At 42.1% G+C, this 27,742-nt stretch overlaps 1 protein-coding gene across 2 annotated transcripts in view; it reads right to left on the bottom strand.

Moving 5' to 3' along the window:
• Positions 1-27,742, bottom strand: part of SLC35D4 (solute carrier family 35 member D4) — a 189,272-nt gene that overhangs the window by 57,729 nt on the left and 103,801 nt on the right. For both annotated transcript variants that reach the window (XR_013217015.1, XM_077270357.1), the window contains exon 11: positions 8,462-8,496. Coding sequence is in view for 1 of the 2 variants with exons in the window: in XM_077270357.1 (XP_077126472.1) it covers positions 8,462-8,496 (35 nt within the window). In the remaining variant the exon portion in view is untranslated. The remainder of the gene's footprint in view (positions 1-8,461; positions 8,497-27,742) is intronic.

The raw sequence follows: 27,742 nt of genomic DNA on the forward strand, positions 1-27,742 counted from the left end.
CGGCAGGAGCATAACTTGCCAACAGCCATGAAATTTGTAAGGCCAGCTTTATACTTCTAAATCAAGTAACCTTTATCTGGATGACCAAGACAAACTAAAAAGACATCAAACTGAATAAAACAAAACAAAAATTTCCAGCAACTCATGATACTTAGATCTAATAAAATGTGTAATCTTTCCACTGATAATATTAGCATTGTAGAATAGCAGTCTTCGCACAAAAGACGGAACCTGTCCTGTTGAACATGCTGCTCCATATGCAGATGGGATGATAAAGGGCAGAAGTGGAGAGATTTATGTAAGAAAAGATGTAGGACTTGTATTTTATACTCCTTATTCCAGCTCACTCAGATCCCAAATGTTGTATAGACCTCACAGCAGACATTGGGCCGCGGCATGGACCTCACAGCAGACGTGGGGCCGCGGCATGGACCTCACAGCAGACGTGGGGCCGCGGCATGGACCTCACAGCAGACGTGGGGCCGCGGCATGGACCTCACAGCAGACGTGGGGCCGCGGCATGGACCTCACAGCAGACGTGGGGCCGCGGCATGGACCTCACAGCAGACGTGGGGCCGCGGCATGGACCTCACAGCAGACGTGGGGCCGCGGCATGGACCTCACAGCAGACGTGGGGCCGCGGCATGGACCTCACAGCAGACGTGGGGCCGCGACATACACCTCACAGCAGGCATGGGGCCGCGGCATGGACCTCACAGCAGGCATGGGCCGCAGCTTAGACCTCACAGCAGGCATGGGGCTGCGGAATAGACCTCACAGCAGACACATTTAGGCTTGACCTTGCGGTGTAGACATCACAGGAGACAATGCCACTGATGTCTTCTTCTGTGGGATGGGAATTCATTGCATGCTAACTCTGCACACAGCGGAAGAAGTAGAATTGAGTGCCACGAATGGCTCTCAGCCCGAGGTTCACCACCCTTAAGCAATGGGAATGGCTTAACACCAGTGCAGAGCTTGCTCAAGAATGGCAGCAGGCAGGGTTCTGTCCTCATGTAAGCAAAGTGAGGCGAAAGCTTTGGTTAGCCTGACTTGTCAAGAAGGTAGCAAAGAAGCAACTTGTCTCCAAGAAAATCATCAAGGACAGACCGACTACGCAAAAAAAAAAACAAAAAAAAAAAAAACAGGAATTGGACTACAGAGGACTATGGTAAATTTATTTTTGATGATGATGCCACATTTAAACTGTTTGCGACATCAGGAAAAATGATTGTCAGGAGAAGAAAAGGTGAGTACTACCATGAATCCATTGTAATGTCAACAGTAAAGCATCCTGAGAACATTCATGTGTGGGTTTTAGTGATGAGCGAACATGCTGGGATAAGGTGTTATCGGAGCATGCTCAGGTGCTAACAGTGTTTTCGGTGGGCTGGATTAATATGTTCGAGTCCCCGCAGCTGCATGTTTCGTGGCTGTTCAACAGCCGCAACACATGCTGGGATTGTCTAACAAACAGGTAAAACATGCAGTGTAGGGCAAATCAGTCCCCATTTTCCCCCCTCATTATATGCTTTTGACTGAATTGATATTTTTGTCTGTTTGCATCTAGGTGCTCTGAGTACCTGATTTTAAGGTAAGTTTTTAATAGAGATACATTTTTAGGGGTTTTGTCTTTCGGTTGTACATTTATGAGGGCCCTGCACCTATAATTTTCTGTTGGTCATTCACGTCCAAGTAGTCAAGTGTGTTGCCCCAATCAATGCTGGTCATTTTTGTGTGCATCTGTCAATCACTGATTAGGACAACCTACTTGATTACAAAGCCCAGAATGAGCAGCAAAGTCAATGTATAAATAAAAGATATACTGAATATATATCAACCAGGACAGCTTTTCCCATTATATAGCAGGTTACTGGTAGATTAGATTTTTTTTTTTTACTGTAATTTTTATGAAAGTTTTAACAATAAGAAAACAAGTTAGCATATTATATGAGCTTATAATGGTAATCACATACATGTTACACATGATTAAACAAAAGAGAGTCTCCATGAATAACATTAACTTTCCACAAACTACAAACCAAAATTAAGAACAAAGATAAAAGACGTGGAAATGAGCAATAGATAGGGAGGGTGGAGGCTGGGAAGAAGAAAAATTGAGGTTTAAGAAAGGAGTTTACACAATGTTGCGCCAAGGAGTAGTCCCAAGGAACCCACCCTACTTCAAATAGTTTTTAGATCTCCTTTTTCTAGAGTTACAGATTACCTTTAGAAACAAGTTTGTATGTTAAATGCATATCTTAAGAATATGATAACATTTCTAGTTGTAGGCCACTGCAGACGCCCAACCCTCCTAAGCCGTCTATATGGAAGCTGAATAATGATACCGTGATATCTGCGATCCAACGTCCTATTCTAGAGGTATCCATGTTATCCTGCAGAATGAGGCACCTAAGAATTCGTTAGTCATCTTGTGCTGATGGGAGAATTAGTTTTTTTCCCAAGAGTGTCCTAATTTATGCCCACCGACCACAGCTGATCTTTCTAAATCAGCTCAGAAAAATACTGATAATACAGTCATCAAAGTCTGGCAAAGGGATTTTACACCTTAAGGAAACTGGATCTGAAACATGATTATACAAACAAAGCAGGTACTAGCCTTCTCCGAGGGTTTAAAGGGAACCTGTTACCCCCAAAATCGAAGGTGAGCTAAGCCCATCGGCATCAGGGGCTTATCTACAGCATTCTGGAATGCTGTAGATAAGCCGCCGATGTATCCTGAAAGATGAGAAAAAGAGGTTATATTATACTCACCCAGGGGCGGTCCTGCTCCGGTCCGATGGGCGTCGCGGTCTGGTCCGGGGCCTCCCATCTTCTTACGATGACATTCTCTTCTAGTCTTCACGCTCCGGTGTAGGCGTACTTTGTCTGTGCTGTTGAGTGCAGAGCAAAGTACTGCAGTGTGCAGGCACCGGGAAAGGTCAGAGAGGCCCAGCGCCTGCGCACTGCAGTACTTTGCTCTGCCCTCAACAGGGCAGACAAAGTACGCCTGCGCCGGAGCCGCAGCATGAAGACAAGAAGAGGACATCATCGTAAGATGGGAGGCCCCGGACCGGAGGCGCCCATCAGACTGGACCATAGCGGGACCGCCCCTGGGTGAGTATAATCTAACCTCTTTTTCTCATCTTTCAGGATGCTGTAGATAAGCCCCTGATGCCGGGGGGCTTAGCTCACCTTCGATTTTAGGGGTGACAGGTTCCCTTTAATCTGACCTTCCACTGTGGATTGGGTCTAGGTGTTATGTCAGCAGCATAAACATCACTTAGACAGCCTGCATCACTGCTGCAGACAATCAATGAGCCAAAACAGACTGCATAAGCCGGTAAGCTAACCAACTGACAGTGCACATTACTGCTGCAGCCAAAGGGACATCACCACTGCAGCCAAAACTCCGAGATCTGAACAGCAGCAGGGAGCCAGCAACGGACCCTGGGAGGGTGAGTACCTGCTCGGTTTGCAATTTTAGGTATACAAGAGTGGGGTCCACTTTCCTTGCAATGGAAAACATTTAAGTCTTTGCGCAGCCAGCAATGTGAAGGAAACAAAGCTTGCAAAAGCCAAGCAAAGTAAAATTTAATGAAAACCAACTGCAAAAAGGATTTTTTAATTAGGCCAAAGTACAAATTTTTTTTTTTTTTTAAATAAACGTGTCCCCAAAGGTATCTACACATCTTAGAGAACGGACATCCACCAGAGGTTGTGGCAGCAGATTAAGACCCTTCTTCCGACTGAGAACATGGTTTGGCTGCTTGAGTATTTGTAGGCTGCATATATGCTAATAAAGTACAGTTTGTTTTCTCGACCTTTTTTTTGTGTTCATGGGACAGTTTAGTCAGGAAGCATTTTTCCTCTTTGTTAAACTGTGGGTTTTTTGTGTTAATCAGGAAAGTTACATAACACTCAACTTCCCCTTCATCATACCATGAAACTCTAGTGAAAACGTCTGGAGAAAAATCACAATAATAAAAAAAAAAAATTGGTATGAAAAATACCCCACACAGTGCTCCCAGATAATGAGGAGTCATCCCTACATTGTATACTCCCAGAAGCTTATCTATTTGGCATACATTTGGCCCTTAGAGGGGACAGAATGCTATTTTTTTTTTTTTAAATAAGAGAAAACAATTCTTCCACTTTAGCAGAGTGTAGGGGGTTAATAAAGTGTGTATTGCTGTTGAGATATCACATTAAAGAGGTTGATCAGTTGTTCTTGGCGTCGGCGGCCAGAACGACTCAATTGCAGAGCTGCTTCCTCTTCTAATAGTGGCCATGGCAGGGTACTGCACCTCTGCCTCCTATTCAAGTCAATGAAAAGGCACAGAGAAAGGTCAGAGAGGCCCAGCGCCTGCGCACTGCAGTACTTTCCTCTGCCCTCAACAGGACAGATAACTGCGCCTGCGCAGGAGCGCAATGCTGGGGAGCCATGAAGCAAGCGGGAGGGCAGCGATCATAAGAAGATGGGACGTCCCGAACCTGCGACACTCATCAGATCAGAACGCCCCTGGGTGAGTATAATCTAACTTGTTCTTCTTATCTTTCAAGTCGGATCGGGGGCTTATTATAGAATGCATATCAGCCAAACCTGGTGACGGGTTCGCTTTAAGTAGTGGACAACCTATTTAAGGCCAGTTGCAGACAAGCATATGAAAAATAATCCAGCTTCATTTAGAGAACTCTGACTTTTTTTTTCTAATTTTCATCTGTTTTTCATACAGTCCATGTCCATTTTTTACATCCATCTGACTCTCCATTTTCATACATCCACACACAAAAAAATAGAATTTATCTAATACAGCTTCCTAGGTTTATAATGGATATGTATCCGTAAAATGCTGCACGGATGGTCCATGTGGGATCCGCTTTTTTTTTTTTTTTTTTTTTTTTTTACACACCCACAGACTTGGGTGGATGAGTGTTATTTGAGACTTCAGGTTCTTTCATACTGTGTGGTGTCCCAGTCAGGTCATACATTCAAAATCCCCAGTGAAATGGGGCCGAAGGGGCCAATAGACTGTAGAAAAAAAAAAAAGTATGGCAGAGCTCATGTTCGCTGTGCTGTCACCATTACTGTGTATGGCCCCGTAGGCGCATGTGTCCGGACCAGTGAGGAGCGAGCATTTTCGGGTAAGGTGTTATCCCGAGCACGCTCGTGTGATGATCGAGTATTTTCGGCGTTCTCAAAAGAAAAAAAAATGCTCAAGTCGGCGCAGCTGCATGTGTAGCGGCTGTTCAACAATATAAGGAAAATATAGAGGACTTGGCACTCTGCAAAGAAGGTAAATTCAGATTTTACTGTGATAATCAACAAATAATCATATGACGTTTCGGACTTATACTGTATAATTAGACCTTCAGCAGAACTGTCCATAAAATGTGTAAAATAGTTTTGAGCAAATACATATACTGTAGCGTGAAAAAGTGCTCGCCCCCTGCCCGATCTCCTATTCTTTTGCATGTTTGTCAAACATAAATGTTTCAAATCACCAAACAAATCTAAATATTGGACAAAGATAGCACAAGTAAAATGCAGATCATAAATGAAGGCCCTTATTATTTAGGGAAAGATAAATCCTAACCCACTGCATTACATATTATATTTTGCAAGAAAAAAAAAAAAAAATATTATATATATATTATATTCTAGGTTCTTCAAAGTAGCCACCTTTTGCTTTGATGACTGCTTTGCACACTCTTGGCATTCTCTTGATGAGCTTCAAGAGGTAGTCACTGGGAATGGTTTTCACTTGACAGGTGTGCCCTGTGAGGTTTAATAAGTGGGATTTCTTGCCTTATAAATGGGGTTGGGACCATCAGTTGTGTTGTGCAGAAGTCAGGTGGATACACAGCTGATAGTCCTACTGAATAGACTGTTACAATTTGTATTAGGCAAGAAAAAAAGCAGCTAAGTAAAGAAAAACGAGTGGCCATCATTACTTTAAGAAATGAAGGTCAGTCAGTCCGTAAAATTGGGTAAACTTTGAAAGTGTCCCCAATTGCAGTTGCAAAAACCATCAAGCGCTACAAAGACACGGGCTCACATGAGGACCGCCCCAGGAAAGGAAGACCAAGAGTCACCTCTGCTTCTGAGGATAAGTTTATCCGAGTCACCAGCCTCAGAAATTGCAGGTTAACAGCAGCTCACATTAGAGACCAGGTCAATGCCACACAGAGTTCTAGCAGCAAACACATCTCTACAACAACTGTTAAGAGGAGACTTTGTGCAGCAGGCCTTCATGGTAAAATAGCTGCTAGGAAACCACTGCTAAGGACAGGCAACAAGCAGAAGAGACTTGTTTGGGCTAAAGAACACAAGGAATGGACATTAGACCACTGGGAATCTGTGCTTTGGTCTGAGGAGTCCAAATTTGAGATCTTTGGTTCCAACCACCGAAAAGGTGAACGGATGGACTCTACATGCCTGGTTCCCACCATGAAGCATGGAGGAGGTGGTGTGATGGTGTGGGGGTGCTTTGCTGGTGACACTGTTGGGGATTTATTCAAAATTAAAGGCATACTGAACCAGCATGTCAACCACAGCATCTTGCAGCGGCATGCTATTCCATCCGGTTTGCCTTTAGTTGGACAATCATTTATTTTTCAACAGGACAATGACCCCAAACACACCTCTAGGCTGCGTAAGGGCTATTTAACCAAGAAGGAGAGTGATGGGGTGCTACGCCAGATGACCTGGCCTCCACACTCACCACACCTGAACCCAATCGAGATGGTTTGGGGTGAGCTGAACTGCAGAGTGAAGACCAAAGGGCCAACAAGTGCTAAGCATCTCTGGGAACTCCTTCAAGATTGTTGGAAGACCATTCCCGGTGACTCCCTCTTGAAGCTCACCAAGAGAATGCCAAGAGTGTGCAAAGCAGTCATCAAAGCAAAAGGTGGCTACTTTGAAGAACCTAGAATATAAGACATAATTTCAGTTGTTTCACACTTTTTTGTTAAGTATATAATTCCACATGTGTTAATTCATAGTTTTGATGCCTTCAGTGTGAATATACAATTTTCATAGTCATGAAAATACAGAAAAATCTTTAAATGAGAAGGTGTGTCCAAACTTTTGGTCTGTAGTGTGTGTGTGTGTGTGTGTGTGTGTGTGTGTGTGTGTGTGTGTGTGTGTGTGTGTGTGTGTGTGTGTGTGTATGTGTATACACACACACATAATATACACACACATAATATACACACAGTGTGGAAAATAAGTATTTGATCCCTTGCTGATTTTGTAAGTTTGCACACTGACAACACATGAACAGTCTATAATTTTAAGGGTTAATTTTAACATTGAGAGATAGAATATCAAAAATAAAATTCAGAAGATCACATTGTATAAATTATATAAATTTATTTGCATTTTGCAGTGATAAATAAGTATTTGATTCCCTCTGGCAAACAAGAATTAATACTTGGGTGGCAAAACCCTTGTTGGCAAGCACAGCAATCAGACTTTTTTTGTAGTTGATGATGAGGTTTGCGCACATGTCAGGATGAATTTTAGTCCACTCCTCTTTGCAGATCATCTCTAAATCATTAAGATTTTGAGGCTGTCGCTTGGCAACTCAGAGCTTCAACTCCTTCCATAAGTTTTCTATGGGATTAAGGTCTGGAGACTGGCTAGGCCACTCCATGACCTTAATGTGCTTCCTTTTGAGCCACTTCTTGTTGCCTTGGCTAGGAGATGTATCCCCCTCCAAACCTTGGTTAAGACCACAAAACTTAGCATTAAACAAAAAAGTCCATATCTCTGGAACTGCATGCAGTAATAAAAGAATAAATACAATACAAAACACGCAACAAACAAAAACTGAATACTCAGGGGAGAAGCAGGAATAAAATAAGAGGAAAAACTGGCCACTTTCGGTGGCAAGTCTTTAAAGGGAATCAATTATAAATGGATTGAGAAATCTTGAAAATATAGGGTAATAGGTAACCCCCATCCTCCATGTGTCCTTATAGCACTGCTTTAGCACTGAAAATACCATTCTGAACATACAATCTAATGAGGCTGGAAGAGCACTGGAAAGGAGTGTTGACCCACACAATCGGTGAGAGGAAGGTGGCACCAGGTGAGGAGTAATAACGTAGACTGATGTATGAGCACGCTTATGCAACCACATTATTTTAGATCTGTTATTTTTATTTTCTCTCTCAAAAAGATTTCAGTTTGTTTCTCAAAGAATTTGCACAGATGAAGCGTGACATTGCTTCTTGGGAGTGATTTTTACATGACAAAAACCTGGCATGTTAGCAGGGGTGCATAGGCTTTTTATATCCACTGTCTGCCATGAATATGCCATATGCCATAAGTGACTATGGTGAGATAATCTGTTAAAGCATATGTCAGCTTTACAGAACACAAATGATTAAAAACATTAAATGAGCTTTATTTAAAACAAATAAGAGAATCTGAACACATTTATAATTGCCTTACCAGTAGGATGTGAAGCAAAGGCCAAAAGTAAAACACTGCAAAGACAAATAAAAGTAAATAAAAAATGAGGAATACATAAAAGAAACATTATACTGGTCCTCAAACGTTGGCAACACTGGGGGCAGAGTTGAATGAACGTGTTGAATATTTACAGGGGCTCTCCGAAAAAGGCTATAAAATAAAATACACATTTAAATATTATCATACTTTCCAAATAACTTTATTTAGCAAAACGGTATGCTTCATCTACTGCACTCAGTCAGGAGAAAATTAGTAAATACCATAAACCAGTGTACACCCATCGTAGATTTCCCTGGACACCAGTAGGACAGGCTGCGTAAAGAACATCCGCTTTTGATGCACATGGTCAGGTCATAGCAGCGTCCTGTACTTACATTCGTCTGTTCAGTCAACCTGACCGAATACTGAGTTGATTTGGAATAAAGGGGCAGCACAGTGGCTCAGTGGTTAGCACTGCAGCACTGGGGTCCTGGGTTCAAATCCCACCAAGTTCAACATCTGCAAGGAGATTGTGTGTTCTTCCTGTGTTTGCGTGGGCTTCCTCCGAGTTCTCCAGTTTCCTCCCACACTTCAAAGACATACTGATAGGGAATTTAGATTGTGAGCCCCAATGGGGACTGTGCTGATAATGTTCGTAAAGCGCTGCTGAATAAGGCAGCACTATATAAGCAAAAGCATAACAAAAAAAAAAAGAGACCATAAACATTATTCTTTAGCGGACTGAGAATGAACATCATCTCCTCAGCCAGCCTGACCCTTTTACTACAGTGCAGGGAGGATGTCTGTCTCATTCATCACGCTATTTGTCCTAGGACGGCTGCACACTGCTAGACGGAAGATGCAATCTATATAATCCTGACAGCATGCACTACATAAAGCATAACGTAAAGCATAAGTATTTTATTCTATTACATTTCTCGGAGAAACCCTTTAAACGTTGACCAGACGGTTTTGAGAGGGGTAAACTGTGGTAAATTTTAAATTTGATGCATCTATGGACACATTTACCTAACTGTATAACAACTTTTGGCTGCCTTCGTTTATACCAATATTGTGTGTCATAATTTTGGTGCAAAATGTAAGCGTTTCGTATCCTGTTCAAGCTTCGGCTACTTGCTGAGTGAGAAGCAAAAAAAAAAAAAAAAGGTTAAAACAGATAACAGATGTGGTGCATGTCATGTATGCTACTCCTTTAGAGCAAATTAAGTGATAGTTCTGTTTAGAAGATAAACCAGAAACATTTTAAACCTATTACTTAGAACAACTATAATGTATACATGTTAAAAAGGAGGGCTTTACCATGCAGGGTTAGGTCACAAGGTTGAGGGAATAGGGATTCTGGCCCTAGTTTGGCCTAATGGTTTCCATAACCTGCCGCAGAGCTTGACACCCTACAGAGCGACATGGGGCCCCCGCTCAACGCTGTCCTCAATGACCCTGGAAGTTGGGATGTACAGTACAGACTACCTCTTGAAGCTCATCAAGAGAATGCCAAGAGTGTGCAAAGCAGTCATCAAAGCAAAAGGTGGCTACTTTGAAGAACCTAGAATATAAGACATAATTTCAGTTGTTTCACACTTTTTTGTTAAGTATATAATTCCACATGTGTTAATTCATAGTTTTGATGCCTTCAATGTGAATGTACAATTTTCATAGTCATGAAAATACAGAAAAATCTTTAAATGAGAAGGTGTGTCCAAACTTTTGGTCTGTACTCTACATCAGAATACCAACGATACGTACCTTATAGACATCATTCATGTGTCTTTTATGGACTACAAGCGATGAGATTTGATTGTGTTCCGGAGTTGTAATATGCCACTCTTGGGACATATCAATGTTATTGAATTGTTTGAGGCCACTGGGCAAGTGCAATATACCTCTCTATAGGTTCTTTAAGGATTCTATAAGATCAAAACCCAGACATTATCTATTCTGTGTATATTGTGTATGTGATATACTTACAATTGTTTGACTAATAAGACTTCGGTGATATACTCACAAAGTTGGATAGGATTATCTCTCTGTATGTATTTATGCTACCATTTGGTCACATATACCTGTTTGCTGTTATTTTGTTCACGGTGGTGCTACTTTGTAGGGTATAACAGGGTCACTGAGGGCAAGCCGACGTTGAGCGGAGGCTCTTTAGGGTGCAAACCTCCGGGACAAGGTAGGGAAACCATTAGGCCAAACTACGGAAACATCCCTATCCCTCATCTATGTGCCCTACCCCTGCTTGGTAAAGCCCCCTCTTTTTAACATTTTGTAAAGTTGATGTAAATAGTAGGAGGGTTTTCAAAGGGTATATCCGGGACTTTACAAAAAATATATCTACGCACTAACAGGCAGGTAATTGCAACTTACCTGCCTGTTGTGCACTGCGTCGCTCTTCCCCAGCACAGAGCGGTCACAGACCACTCCTGCCTGGGATTCAGCTGGTTCTGCTGATGTCACGTCTACAGAGCGAAGGCTTCTTTTCTGCTCCGCTGTGTCGAAGGGTTGTGACTTCTGACATCATTCTGATTGATAGCCGTATTCCCGCTGCCTAACTGGTGGAGCCAGCAGTCAATCAGAATGATGCTTGATTGATGCGACGAGACAGCCAAATCCCCGTCAGGAGCAGTATGTGACCACACTATGCAATGAAAGAACAGTGCCAGGCACAACAAGCAGGTAAGCTGCAATTACCTGCCTGTTAGTGCTTAGATATATTTTTTGTACAGTCCCGGATACCCCCCTTGAAGTTTTACTTATTTGTTTGGGACTTGTTTAGTTTTTTGCTTCATGTTCCTGTTTATAATACGAATCAATGCTCTAGAGAAATATATCATAAATGGGCATATAGATATTGTAAGGTTGAGTCTCCCATTTGGGACCCCTCTCTATCACAACAGCGGGCAGCTAACACATGGTGTCTACAAAGAAGGTACAGTAACGGAAGCTCATTTGGTTTTCGCAGAAGATATACAATATACAAGCTTAGAGGCAGAGCATATACAGTTATTCATCAGTTTCTGCACATATGTACTTATGCAAAGACATATATTTCCCACAAGTCTGGAACCTCTCCAATTAATCTTTATATAGTTTATTAAACGCTTAACGCAGAATAGTCAAGTTACAGCATGTATATTTCTTAAGGACTTCATAAAAAATGAAGGACTATCTTTAAAATACACCAACAATGAGCTCGTCCCCCACATTATATGGGCACTCCAAACCTCCTGGAGGAAGACCATGCTGTGGAGTGGGTGTAAGGCTACGTTCACATTTGCGTTGTGCGCCGCAGCGTCGGCGCCGCAACGCACAGCGCAAACAAAAACGCAGCAAAACGCATGCACAACGCTGCGTTTTGCGCCGCATGCGTCCTTTTTTTGATTGATTTTGGACGCAGCAAAAATGCAACTTGCTGCGTCCTCTGCGCCCGGACGCGTGCGCCGCAGTGACGCATGCGGCGCAAAACGCAAGTGCGACGCATGTCCATGCGCCCCCATGTTAAATATAGGGGCCCATGACGCATGCGGCGACGCTGCGGCGCCCGACGCTGCGGCGCAGACCGCAAATGTGAACGTAGACTAAGAAGCATATAGTTGACAATAGCCTTTAGATTGCAAATTAACATTTACTGTAAAATAATTGACTCGGTATACATAGATAAAAGATAAATTCAAGTAGCAATCGATTAAGGAAAAGGTATATCCGGGCTCCACTTGTCCCATAAAATCCATAGTTTATTGAAAAATTCTTTTAAAATAATAAGTCATTGCATATGCAAGCTGTATGTTATTTTAAAAGAATTTTTCAATAAACTATGGATTTTATGGGACAAGTGGGGCTGGATATACCTTTTCCTTATTTAATTGTTATTCCTACTGCACCACAGAATTTCCGTGCTCCGGTCCTAGACATTTAATGGGCGAGATGACCTTTTCCTTTCCTATGTTCTTACATTAAAGTAGTAACACAGTGATTTTTTTTTTTTATTATTTTTTGTTTTTAAATGTACTTTGCCACTAGTACATCAATATGTTCAATTCACCTCGTTTTACCTTACCTATTACTTTATCTAAAGATTCATGGTATAGGTCTGTCAGGTCATGTAACCTCATGATGACCCCCTGTAAACAACATGTCTTATCGTAAGCTTTAGGGGTCACCACCTCCGATCAGCAGGATTGTCTGTATGATGAAATTGCATAGAATGTACCACACACTTTCTTCGCAAGGAAGGTCAGAAACTCCTATCACAGTTACTGATTATGAATATACAGCTCCTGTCACAGTTACAACAGGTAACATAACGTCTCCTGGCCTGCACACCACTTGATGCAAAAGTGATCTCCGCAATATTAAACCTTTAAAGAGTAAGATTCTATACAGACAGGAAAAGGGAGGGGTGAGATTTCTAGCAAGGTGTGGATGACATAGGAGATATTATCCACTTACAACCAAATAGAAGAGGCGGCGTCTGATGGGAATGGGACTGCGTTAGGAACAATCTGGACTGGCCCATTGGACAAGAAAACACAATTTACATGCAGTAAAGCACCTTTTCGGAGGTATGCAGGGGCACCTATGAGGGTATTAAGGGGTTGTAGGAACCCCATTTACATAATTTTAAAGGTAATGGGCAAGGTTTATAAGGTATAAAAATGGTAACAGGTTCCTTAAAAAATGTAAAATTCTCAAAAAGAAGAAGAAAAAAAAAAGCACATTAAGCCAGTGTGAAACCGGTGTATACCAAAGAAAGCATAAATGAAAAGCATGTTTTTTTTTCTAGAGCTTTGGCTAAAAACAATTAAGTGATTAAAAATGGAAAAATCCTGCAGGAATAATGGAGCAGGGATATATCATATGATGTGGACGTGTCAAAGACTGGCCTCTTTTTGGATAGTGGTCCTGAGTCGAATTGAGGGGGCATATAGATGTGTGATTCTGAGGGAGCAGTTAGTATGCCTTCTGGGGTATGTGGAGGAGATAGTGGTAGATAATGCCTTGAAGGAGGTAATTGCTAGGCTACTTTACATGGCCCGCAAGGTGACTGCAAGATGTTGGATAAGGGAGGAGCCGCCGACTAGGGGAGAGTTCATTAAACAGGCAAAGCATGTCATTAATCTCGAGAAGGGAGTTTATAGGAAGAGGGGAAAAGCTGCCCTACATGAGAAGTTGTGGACGCCATGGCTGGATTATGGTTAAGAACGTTGAAGACAATGGGAAAGGTCTCGAGAAACTGTCTGAGGGTATATACCCTCTTGCACTACTTTTTGAGATGAAACATTGCAATAAACCTCTATTAAGTAAAGATGGGGAATATTGAGATGTCAATACGAGCTGTCTATAGGGGGGGGGGGGTAAGTTTTGTTATGGGTTATCGGGGTTGCCTCATTTGAAACTGAATGTCTTCTGAAAAGATTGTATCCTGATATGTTTTTAATAAAAATTTATTTGAATTAAAAAAAAATTGAAAAATCCAGCATCCACAGGAAATGAGGAAAGTATATTAAAGGGAACCCATCACCTCATTTTTGAGCTATGAGCTACGGCCAATGCCTTTCGGGGCTTATCTACAGCATTCTATAATGCTGTAGATAAGCCCTCGATCTAACCTGAAAGAGAAGAAAAATAAGTTATATTATACTCACCTGGGGGCGGTCCTGTCAGAGAGGCCCGGCGCCTGCGCACAGCAGTACTTGGCTCTGCCCTCAACAGGGCAGATCAGTACGTCTGCGCAGGAGCCACGACAAGAAGCAAGGAAGAGGACGTCATCACATGAAGATGGGAGGCGCCGAACCTGCGACGCTCATTGGATCCGACAACCCCCCGGGTGAGTATAATATAACTTTTCTTATCTTTCAGGTTAGATCAGGCGCTTATCTACAGCATTCTAGAATGCTGTAGATAAGTCCCGAAAGGCAGTGGCCGCAGCTCATAACTCAAAAATAAGGTGACAGGTTCCATTTAAAACATTTTATTAGCAACATCGTAAAAAAAAAAAAGGGAAAAATTAAAAATGAAAACATACGTAGAGAATAATAGGACACGAGTCGGTGTTTCAAGCTTCCAACTGTGCTTGAAACACAGAGACCTGTGCCCTTTTACTCTCTGTATAATATATATATATATATATATATATATATATATATATATATATATATATATATATATATATATATATATACATATACACACTCACCGGCCACTTTATTAGGTACACCATGCTAGTATCGGGTTGGACCCCCTTTTGCCTTCAGAACTGCCTCAATTCTTCGTGGCATAGATTCAACAAGGTGCTGGAAGCATTCCTCAGAGATTTTGGTCCATATTGACATGATGGCATCACACAGTTGCCGCAGATTTGTCGGCTGCACATCCCAAAGATGCTCCATACAAGGCAGGATGGATCCATGCTTTCATGTTGTTTACGCCAAATTCTGACCCTACCATCCGAATGTCGCAGCAGAAATCGAGACTCATCAGACCAAGCAACGTTTTTCCAATCTTCTACTGTCCAATTTCGATGAGCTTGTACAAATTGTAGCCTCAGTTTCCTGTTCTTAGCTGAAAGGAGTGGTACCCGGTGTGGTCTTCTGCTGCTGTAGCCCATCTGCCTCAAAGTTCGACGCACTGTGCGTTCAGAGATGCTCTTAGGCCTACCTTGGTTGTAACGGGTGGCGATTTGAGTCACTGTTGCCTTTCTATCAGCTCGAACCAGTCTGCCCATTCTCCTCTGACCTCTGGCATCAACAAGGCATTTCCGCCCACAGAACTGCCGCTCACTGGATTTTTTTTTCTTTTTCGGACCATTCTCTGTAAACCCTAGAGATGGTTGTGCGTGAAAATCCCAGTAGATCAGCAGTTTCTGAAATACTCAGACCAGCCCTTCTGGCACCAACAACCATGCCACGTTCAAAGGCACTCAAATCACCTTTCTTCCCCATACTGATGCTCGGTTTGAACTGCAGGAGATTGTCTTGACCATGTCTACATGCCTAAATGCACTGAGTTGCCGCCATGTGATTGGCTGATTAGAAATTAAGTGTTAACAAGAAGTTGGACAGGTGTACCTAATAAAGTGGCCAGTGAGTGTATATATATATATATATATATATATATATATATATATATATATATATATATATACACACACACACAGTGCCTACAAGTAGTATTCAACCCCCTGCAGATTTAGCAGGTTTAATAAGATGCAAATAAGTTAGAGCCTTCAAACTTCAAACAAGAGCAGGATTTATAAACAGGTGCATAAATCTTACAAACCAAAAAGTTTTGTTGCTCAGTTAAATTTTTATAAATTTTAAACATAAAAGTGTGGGTCAATTATTATTCAACCCCTAGGTTTAATATTTTGTGGAATAACCTTTGTTTGCAATTACAGCTAATAATCGTCTTTTATAAGACCTGATCAGGCCGGCACAGGTCTCTGGAGTTATCTTGGCCCACTCCTCCATGCAGATCTTCTCCAAGTTATCTAGGTTCTTTGGGTGTCTCATGTGGACTTTAATCTTGAGCTCCTTCCACAAGTTTTCAATTGGGTTAAGGTCAGGAGACTGACTAGGCCACTGCAACACCTTGATTTTTTGCCTCTTGAACCAGGCCTTGGTTTTCTTGGCTGTGTGCTTTGGGTCGTTGTCTTGTTGGAAGATGAAATGACGACCCATCTTAAGATCCTTGATGGAGGAGCGGAGGTTCTTGGCCAAAATCTCCAGGTAGGCCGTGCTATCCATCTTCCCATGGATGCGGACCAGATGGCCAGGCCCCTTGGCTGAGAAACAGCCCCACAGCATGATGCTGCCACCACCATGCTTGACTGTAGGGATGGTATTCTTGGGGTCGTATGCAGTGCCATCCAGTCTCCAAACGTCACGTGTGTGTGGTTGGCACCAAAGATCTCGATCTTGGTCTCATCAGACCAGAGAACCTTGAACCAGTCAGTCTCAGAGTCCTCCAAGTGATCATGAGCAAACTGTAGACGAGCCTTGACATGACGCTTTGAAAGTAAAGGTACCTTACGGGCTCGTCTGGAATGGAGACCATTGTGGTGGAGTACGTTACTTATGGTATTGACTGAAACCAATGTCCCCACTGCCATGAGATCTTCCCGGAGCTCCTTCCTTGTTGTCCTTGGGTTAGCCTTGACTCTTCGGACAAGCCTGGCCTTGGCACGGGAGGAAACTTTCAAAGGCTGTCCAGGCCGTGGAAGGGTAACAGTAGTTCCATAAGCCTTCCACTTCCGGATGATGCTCCCAACAGTGGAGACAGGTAGGCCCAACTCCTTGGAAAGGGTTTTGTACCCCTTGCCAGCCTTGTGACCCTCCACGATCTTGTCTCTGATGGCCTTGGAATGCTCCTTTGTCTTTCCCATGTTGACCATGTTTGAGTGCTGTTCACAAGTTTGGGGAGGGTCTTAAATAGTCAGAAAAGGCTGGAAAAAGAGATAATTAATCCAAACATGTGAAGCTCATTGTTCTTTGTGCCTGAACTACTTCTCGATACTTTAGGGGAACCAAACAGAATTCTGGTGGGTTGAGGGGTTGAATAATAAATGACCCTCTGAAAAAACTTTTCCCAATTTAAAAAAAAATAAACAAAGAAATAACATTCTTTTTTGCTGCAGTGCATTTCACACTTCCAGGCTGATCTACAGTCCAAATGTCACAATGCCAAGTTAATTCCAAATATGTAAACCTGCTAAATCTGCAGGGGGTTGAATACTACTTGTAGGCACTGTGTATATATATATATATATGTGTATATATATATATATATATATATATATATATATGTGTGTATATATATATATATATATATATATATATATATGTGTGTATATATATATATATATATATATATATGTATATATGTATATATATATATATATATATATATATATATATATATATATATATATATATATATATATATATATACATACACACACACACACACACACACACACACACACACACTGTGTGCAGAATTATTAGGCAAGTTGTACTTTGATCACATGATACTTTTTAGACATGTTGTCCTACTCCAAGCTGTTCAGGCCTGAGAGCCAACTACCAATTAAGTAAATCAGGTGATGTGCATCTTTGTAATGAGGAGGGGTGTTGTCTAATGACATCAACATCCTATATAAGGTGTGCTTAATTATTAGGCAACTTCCTTTCCTTTGGCAAAATGGGTCACAAGAGAGATTTGACGGGCTCTGAAAAGTCCAAAATTGAGAGGTGTCTTGCAGAAAGATGCAGCCGTCTTGAAATTGCCAAACTTTTGAAGCGTGATCACAGAACAATCAAGTGTTTCATGGCAAATATCCAACAGGGTCGCAAGTAGCGTGTTGGGCAAAAAAGGCGCAAAATAACTGCCCATGAATTGAGGAAATCAAGCTTGAAGCTGCCAAGATGCCATTTGCCACCAATTTTGCCATATTTCAGAGCTGCAACGTTACTGGAGTAACAAAAGGCACAAGGTGTGCGATACTCAGGGACATGGCCAAGGTAAGGAAGGCTGAAAAACGACCATCTTTGTACAAGAAACATAAGATAAAACGTCAAGACTGGGCCAAGAAATATCTAAAGACTGACTTTTCAAAGGTTTTATGGACTCTTGATGGGCCAGATGGATGGGTCAGAGGCTGGATCAGTAAAGGGCACAGAGCTCCACTCCGACTCAGACGCCAACAAGGTGGAGGTGGGGTACTGGTATGGGCTGGTATCATCAAAGATGAACTTGTGGGACCTTTTCAGGTTGAGGATGGAGTGATGCTCAACTCCCAGACCTACTGCCAGTTTCTGGAAGACAACTTCTTCAAGCAGTGGTACAGGAAGAAGTCGGTATCGTTCAATAAAAACATGATTTTCATGCAGGACAATGATCCATCAGACGCCTCCAACTACTCCACAGCGTGGCTGGCCAGTAAAGGTCTCAAAAAAGAAAAAATAATTACATGGCCCCCTTGTTCACCTGATCTGAACCCCATAGAGAACCTGTGGTCCCTCATAAAATGTGAGATCTACAGGGAGGGAAAACAGTCCACCACTCGGAACAGTGTCTGGGAGGCTGTGGTGGCTGCTGCACGTAATGTTGATCGTAAACAGATCAAGCAACTGACAGAATCTATGGATGGAAGGCTGCTGAGTGTCATCATTAAGAAAGGTGGCTATATCGGTCACTAATTTTTTTGAGTTTTGTTTTTGCATGTCAAAAATATTTATTTCTATATTTTGTGCAGTTATATTGGTTTACCTGGTGAAAATAAACAAGTGAGATGGGAATATATTTGGTTTTTATTAAGTTGCCTAATAATTCTGCACAGTAATAATTTCCTGCACAAACAGATATCCTCCTAAGATGGCCAAATCTAAAAAAAAAAAACCACTCCAACTTCCAAAAATATTAAGCTTTGATATTTATGAGGCTTTTGGGCTGATTGAGAGCATAGTTGATCAATGACAAAAACAATCCTCTAAAATACAACTTGCCTAATAATTCTGCACACAGTGTATACATACATATATATACACACACACATATATATATATATATATATATATATATATATATATATATATATATATATATATATATATATATACACACATACACACACACATATATATACCGTATATACTCGAGTATAAGCCGAGATTTTCAGCCCAAATTTTTGGGCTGAAAGTGCCCCTCTCGGCTTATACTCGAGTCACGGTCGGCGGCAGGGTCGGCGGGTGAGGGGGCTGAGGCATACTCACCTAGTCCCGGCGCTGTCCCTGCAGTCCCACGGTCACCGGGTGCCGCAGCTCTTCCCCTGTTCAGTGGTCACGTGGGACCGCTCATTAGAGAAATGAATATGGACTCCACTCCCATAGGGGTGGAGCCGCATATTCATTTCTCTAATGAGCGGTAACGGTGACTGCTGATAGAGGAAGAGGCTGCGGCACTGAAGACCAGCTGTCCGGGGGAAGGAGCGGGACGCCGGGAGCAGGTAAGTATTACATATTTACCTGTCCGCGTTCCACACGCCGGGCACCGCTCCATCTTCCCGGCGTCTCTCAGCACTGACTGTGCAGGTCAGAGGGCGCGATGACGCATATAGTGTGCGCGCCGCCCTCTGCCTGATCAGTCAGTGCAGAGAGACGCCGGGACGGGACACTGAGGAGCTGCAAGCAAGAGAGGTGAGTATGTCTTCTTTTTTTTTATTGCAGCAGCAGCAGCAGCAGCAATGGCACAGCTTTCTATGGTACATCTATGGGGCAATAATGAACGGTGCAGAGCACTATATGGCACAGCTATGGGGCAATAATGAACGGTGCAGAGCACTATATGGCACAGCTATGGGGCAATAATGAACGGTGCAGAGCACTATATGGCACAGCTATGGGGCAATAATGAATGGTGCAGATCACTATATGGCACAGCTATGGGGCAATAATGAACGGTGCAGAGCACTATATGGCACAGCTATGGGGCAATAATGAACGGTGCAGAGCACTATATGGCACAGCTATGGGGCAATAATGAACGGTGCAGAGCACTATATGGCACAGCTTTCTATGGTACAGCTATGGGGCAATAATGAACAGTGCAGAGCACTATATGGCACAGCTATGGGGCCATAATGAACGGTATGGAGCATCTATTTTTATTTTTGAAATTCACCGGTAGCTGCTGCATTTTCCACCCTAGGCTTATACTCGAGTCAATAAGTTTTCCCAGTTTTTTGTGGCAAAATTAGGGGGGTCAGCTTATACTCAGGTCGGCTTATACTCGAGTATATACGGTATATATATATATATATATATATATATATATATATATACACACACACACACACACATATATACATACACCTACCTACCTATCTATATATCTCTCATCTTTTACATTTTAAGAACTACAAAAAGGAAAACATGCCGATGCAGCCAGCCAAGAGTCTTTCAATCTTTGTTTGAGGGATTTTCATCCATTCTTCCTTGAAAAATTCTTCCAGTTTTGTGAAATTCCTGGGTCGTCTTGCATGCACTGCTATTTTGAGGTCTAGCCACAGATTTTCAAATGATGTTCAAGTCAGTGGACTGTGAGGGCCATTGTAAAACCTTCAGCTTGCCCCTTTTTAGTTAGTCTATTGTGGATTTTGACGTGTGTTCAGGATCATTATTAGTGATGAGAAAATGTGCGCGTTAAAGTGTTATCAGAGCATGCTCGTGTGCTAACCGAGTGTCTTCGGTGTGATCAAAAAACACATTTGAGTCACCGCAGCTGCATGTCTCGTTGTGGTTTGGAAAGCCACAACACATGCATGGATTGCCTGTTAGACAATACCTATATATGTGTTGCGGCAGTTGAACAGTCGAGAGACATGCAGCCGCAGGGACTCGAACATATTATTCAAGCACGCCGAAGTCACTCAGTTAGTACACAATCATGCTTGGATAACTTTTTCTCAGCATGTTCGCTCATCACTAATCATTATCCATTTGTAGAAGCCATCCTCTTTTCAACTACAGCTTTTTTTTTTTTGCAGATGGTGTTATGTTTGCATCAAGAATTTGTTGTAATTTCATTGATTTCATTCATCCCTCTGCCCCTAAAATGTTCTCTGTGCCACTGGCTGCAACACAACCCCAAAGCATGATTGACTCAGCTCCATGACTAAAGGTTGTCGAAATGTTCTTTTCCTGAAATTCTGTGCCCTTTTTCCTCCACACATACCTTTGATCATTTTCAAAGTGTTCTATTTTAACCTCATCAGTCCACAGGGCTTGTTTCCAAAATGCATCAGGCTTGTGTAGATATTCTTTTGCATACTTCTGACTAAGAATTTTATGGTGAGGACACAGGAGAAGTTTTCTTCTGATGACTTTTCCATGAAGGACATATTTGTGCACGTGTCCCTGAACAATAAAACAACTTCAGAGTCTGCTAAATCTTTCTAAAGGGCTTCTGCAGTAAAGTGGAGGTTCTTATTTGTCTCTATAGCAATCCTACAAGCAGCTCTCATTGACCTTTTGCTTGGTCTTCCAGACATCATCTTGACCTCCACTGTTCCTGATAACTGCCATTTCTTAATTACATTTCGAGGAAAGGGCAACTTGAAAACACTTTGCTATCTTCTTATAGCCTTCTCCTGCTTTGTGGCCCTCCACCATTTTCAGAGTGCTAGGCAGCTGCTTAGAAGAACCCATGGATGCTGTTTGTTGGCATAAGGTTAGAGGAGTCTGAGTTTTCATAAAGCTTGAAAATTTGCATCACCTGGCTTTACCCAACGATGATAGTGAACAAGCTATAACCCTAATGGGCCAATTAAGGCCTGGGACCTTGGTCAAAGTTACCTGAGCAGACAACTCCAAGGATGCCAACACTTTTGCATCAGCCCATTTTCCTTTTGAGATCATTTAATTTTCAACTTGCTTAAAGGGAACTTGTCAGCAGCATTTTGTCAGGTTGGCGTGGTTATACGGATTAAAATGATACCTTAGTCGATGAAATCCATTTTGTGGTTGTTTAATCTGGTAGATGCTACCGCGCAGCCGACATTTTGAGAAATGGCCTTCTTCAGAGAAAAAAAAAAAAAGGATATTATAGATGTGATCATGCTATAGCGCAGGTGCGATGCCACTGATGCCTTCCGACTGTGAATTTTTTTTCTCAAAACATATTACAGTGTGTAAAATAAGGGGTGTTAGGGGTCGAGTTCCCGCCTCTGCACAGGGGGAATCTCGAACCACCTTCACTATGGTCTCCCATTTTTCTCCAGCCGTATCGGAGCCTGCTCAGCAGAGACGTCGGTCCCAGTGTCTGGCTCAGCCTGATACTGTGCGGATTGTTTCTGCTGCTTTCCCAGGCTCAGCCATTGTACTCAGTACTGGTCAGCGGCGAGCAGATGTTTCTGGGACTAAGTCCTGCTTTTTCCCTTCTGAGCATGCCCAAGGTAAGACCTCTCATTGGAGGTCAGGGGTCACATGCTCAAGTACTGCAGCAGCTCCCATTGGTCCTCTAGGAAGGTCCTGGAGTTGCTCTGGTATTGTAGCAGCTTCCATTGGTCCTCTAGGAAGGTCCTGAAGATGCTGCCGCTATAAAAGGTTTGCATGGCCACACGGCCATGCGCTAGTATCACTTCATGTTATGAGCTTGCTATTTGTGGTCGCGCCAATATGTGGATAGGGTTTGGCTGAAATAAGCCCCTAGAATACCGGCACCTCCAGTGAGGAGTTTGTATGTAGGTATGTATGTATTCAGGGCTGGCTAATAGCCACTAGAATTCTGGTTCCACCGGAGAGGAGTGTTTGTGTGCTTCTCTGTGTGCGTGACCACTGACTGCCACCAGCAGTTAGCTGTGTTCCTCTGTGACGCTAACAGGGCTCAGCTTGTTCTTTCCTGTGCAACTCAGTGAAGTAACTGAGTTCGCTTATACCGCCATATAGTGCCGTCATCTTCTAGCAGCAGGTTCTCTCCTGCATGGTGGACCCCGGGTTGCGAATGCACCAATTATAACATCTATATTAACTCGGTGCGTTCCGCTAGTCCTTTCAGGGGGCAGGTCAGTAAGGGATCAGTGACCTGTCAGCAGTCTACATTATGAAAACCTAAGCAGAGCACCACATGAAGACCCCTCACAGGCCGCCCCTGAGCACAGGCATATCTAACTCAAAACTGAAAATAACGATTAAAGAATAACCACAAGACGGATTTCCTCAACCAAGGTATCATTTTAATCAGTGTAAATGTGCCGACCTGAAACTGTGTGTAGGTTACTCGGCACAATCGTGCTGACAGGTTCCCTTTAACTATTCATAATAACAGTAATTTGACCAGGGGTACCCAAACTCTTACATGCCACTGTATATAAAATCAGTATCAGTTCTACATTTATTTCATACAAAAGGCATAGCCTGATGTTTCAGAGGTGTTCTTCCCCTTTAAAAAAACAGAAATCACTTCCCTAAAATATTTAAAAAAAAAAAAAAAAGAAAGATTCTGAACATAAGATCCTGTTGGAGATGCTGAACTTTTTCCTTATTATAATCCTACCACATTCCTGTGGCCTGAAGAAATCACACAGTCCGTCATCTCTTAACAACAAATCCCTGCAAACTGATTCAACCGCAGCGATATCACCTCATAATTAAATTTGTCATGAGGGCAAGGGCAGCCATTTAATGCAGAGACCAGAAACCAAGAGAAAACATTTACGAAAGGTCACATCAAAATTTTCTAGAAAGTATTTCCCTCTGGGTATTTAGAAATCTAGTGCTACTAAAAGAGCAACAGTAAGTACATGAAAACATGAACAGCAGGACGTGAAGAATCCCATTATCTTACAGAATATTGATGCTAAACATACTGCACTAAAGATATAATAACCTAATATTGTGGCACTGTCCATATTTTGGGCATTTTTTTTTTTACTTAAATGCATGTAGTTTTGGCAAAAAAATCAATATAATTTTATTTAATTACTAGCTGTACTACCCGGCTTCGCCCGGGTTAATGACTGCTGTTAGCAAAATAGAATGTGTTAACAAAAATTTATTCTGCACACAAAAACCACAAAACAAATAGATAGAAATGTAATTATTAAAAGGCAAAAACTAAGCAAATAGAAGCATTTCACAACATATATTAGCTTTGTTATACTGAGAATGTCTTTGTTGCCTATATTAACCAATCAGAGCTCAGGTTAATTAACTGTAGCAAAATAGAAGCTGAGCTGTGATTGGTTGCTATTGGCAGCCTGATAAATCCCCAGCCAACAGGAAGCCCTCCCCCCTGGCAGTATATATTAGCTCACACATACACATAATAGACAGGTCATGTGACTGACAGCTGCCGTATTTCCTATATGGTACATTTGTTGCTCTTGTAGTTTGCTTATTAATCAGATTTTTATTTTTGAAGGACAATACCAGACTTGTGTGTGTTTTAGGGCGAGTTTTATGTGTCAAGTTGTGTGTGTTGAGTTGCGTGTGGCGACATGCATGTAGCGACTTTTGTGAGATGAGTTTTGTGTGGCGACATGCGTGTAGCAACATTTTGTGTGTTGAGTTGCATGTGACAGGTTAGTGTAGCAAGTTGTGTGCAGCAAGATTTGTGCATGGCGAGTTTTGCGCGTGGCGAGTTTTATGTGTGGTGCATTTTGAGTATGTGCAAGTTTTGTGTGAGGCAACTTTTGCATGTGGTGCAACTTTTGTACATGTGGCAATTTTTCTGTGTGTGCAAGTTTTGCATGAGGTGAGTTTTCCATGAGGTGAGTTTTGCACGTGTGGCGAGTTTTGCGTGAGCCTAGTTTTGCATATGGCGAGTTTTGCATGTAGCGAGTTTTGAGTGGTGACTTTTGTGTTTCGACTTTTATGTGGCGAGGTTGGTGTGTGTGTGTGGTGAAATGTGTGCTGAGGGTGGTATATGTGTTCAAGCACGTGGTAGTGTGTGGCGCATTTTGTGTTTGTGTTCATATCCCCGTGTGTGGTGAGTATCCCATGTCGGGGCCCCACCTTAGCAACTGTACGGTATATACTCTTTGTCGCCATCGCTCTCATTCTTTAAGTCCTCATTGTTCACATCTGGCAGCTGTCAATTTTCCTCCAACACTTTTCCCTTCACTTTTTCCCCATTATGTAGATAGGAGCAAAATTGTTTGGTGAATTGGAACGCGCGGGGTTAAAATTTCACCTCACAACATAGCCTATGACGCTCTCGGGGTCCAGACGTGTGACTGTGCAAAATTTTGTGGCTGTAGCTGCGACGGTACAGATGCCAATCCCGGACATACACACATACATACATACACACATTCAGCTTTATATATTAGATATACCTGTATGTAATCTCCTGTATATAGTATATACCTGTGTGTCATCTCACCTATATATAGTATATATCTGTGTGTCATCTCCTGTATATAGTATATACCTGTATGTCATCTCCTCCTATACATAGCATATACCTGTGTCATCTCCTCCTGTATATACTATATACCTGTAGGTAATCTGCTCCTGTATATAGTATATACCTGTGTGTCATCTCCTCCTGTATATAGTATATACCTGTATGTCATCTCCTCCTGTATGTAGTATGTACCTGTATGTCATCTCCTCCTCTATATAGTATATACCTGTGTGTCATCTCTCCTGTATATAGTATATATCTGTGTGTCATCTCCTCCTGTATATAGTATATACCTGTGTGTCATCTCCCCTGTAAATAGTATATACCTGTGTGTCATCTCCTGTATATAGTATATAGCTGTATGTCATCTCCTCCTGTATTAGCCCTCGTTCACACGTTATTTGGTCAGTATTTTTACCTCAGTATTTGTAAGCTAAAATGGCAGCCTGATAAATCCCCAGCCAACAGTAAGCCCACCCCCTGGCAGTATATATTAGCTCACACATACACATAATAGACTGGTCATGTGACTGACAGCTGCCGGATTCCTATATGGTACATTTGTTGCTCTTGTAGTTTGTCTGCTTATTAATCAGATTTTTATTTTTGAAGGATACCAGACTTGTGTGTGTTTTAGGGCGAGTTTCGTGTGTCAAGTTGTGTGTGTTGAGTTGCGTGTGGCGACATGCATGTAGGGACTTTTGTGAGATGAGTTTTGTGTGGCGACATGCGTGTAGCAACTTTTTGTGTGTCGAGTTGCATGTGACAGGTTAGTGTAGCAAGTTGTGTGCAGCAAGTTTTGCGCATGGCGAGTTTTGCGCGTGGCGAGTTTTATGTGTGGTGCCTTTTGAGTATGTGCAAGTTTTGTGTGAGGCAACTTTTGCATGTGTTGCAACTTTTGTGCATGTGGCAATTTTTCTGCGTGTGGCAATTTTTCTGCGTGTGCAAGTTTTGCGTGTGGCGAGTTTTGCACGTGTGGCGAGTTTTGCATGTGGAGAGTTTTGCGCGTGGCGAGTTTTGAGCGGCGACTTTTGTGTTTCTACTTTTATGTGGCGAGGTTGGTGTATGTGTGGTGAAATGTGCACTGAGGGTGGTATATGTGTTCGAGCACGTGGTAGTGTGTGGCGCATTTTGTGTGTGTGTTCATATCCCCGTGGTGGTGTGATTATCCCATGTTGGGGCCCCACCTTAGCAACTGTACAGTATATACTCTTTGGTGCCATCGCTGTCATTCTTTAAGTCCCCCTTGTTCACATCTGGCAGCTGTTAATTTGCCTCCAACACTTTTCCTTTCATTTTTTCCCCATTATGTAGATAGGGGCAAAATTGTTTGGTGAATTGGAAAGCGCGGGGTTAAAATTTCACCTCACAATATAGCTTTGACGCTCTCAGGGTCCAGACGTGTGACTGTGCAAAATTTTGTGCCTGTAGCTGCGACGCCTCCAACACTTTTCCTTTCACTTTTTCCCCATTATGTAGATAGGGGCAAAATTGTTTGGTGAATTGGAAAGCGCGGGGTTAAAATTTCACCTCACAACATAGCCTATGACGCTCTCGGGGTCCAGACGTGTGACTGTGCAAAATTTTGTGGCTGTAGCTGCTACGGTTCAGATGCCAATCCCGGACATACATACATACATACATACATACATACACACACACACACATTCAGCTTTATATATTAGATAAATTTAACCATTAGCCTTCGATAGCCTGTGCCTTTCAATGTTTATTGCGGCCTGGTGAATGGGTTAACTGAGCATATGTCAGCGAGCTCAGTTCTGATGGTCTAACTGGAAAGTTTTTAACTCTTCTGCCTTTTTTTTTTTAAGCTCCTACTCGCAGTTAATGACTATAAACCACATGAAAGGTTAATGTGGAGGGAAACAAGGAGCCTGCAAAAACCACGTTTGATAAAAACTGCATAACAAATTGTCCTGTGCATTTTCCCTTATTACCCAGTGTGTGAATTAAAACTTTGAGGCCAATATAATGTAATGTAAATTTACCAAATAGGATCACTTGTGGGTGTTTCTGCTTTTTTGGCCCCTCAGGGGCTCTGTCAATGCAATACACTGTTTCAAAAACTGAATAGCGCTCTTCACTTTCAAAGCTTTGCCATGTGGCCAAACAGTATTTTTTGACCACTTGCATTAGTATCGTGTTCAGGAGAAATGCATAACAAATTATGGAGCCTTTTTCTCTAATTGCCTCTCATATAAAAAATTCTACATTTAGTGAGAAGAGAGTATTTTAGTGGAAACTTTTTTCAATTCTAAATGTTATAATATTTTGTTGATAACCTGTAAGTAAAAAATGCTCAGTACAACCCTAGATGAATTCCTTGAGGGGTCT

The sequence above is a fragment of the Ranitomeya variabilis genome, chromosome 6 (genome assembly GCF_051348905.1).
Source record: "Ranitomeya variabilis isolate aRanVar5 chromosome 6, aRanVar5.hap1, whole genome shotgun sequence".
In the NCBI taxonomy this organism is placed as follows: Eukaryota; Metazoa; Chordata; class Amphibia; order Anura; family Dendrobatidae; genus Ranitomeya; species Ranitomeya variabilis.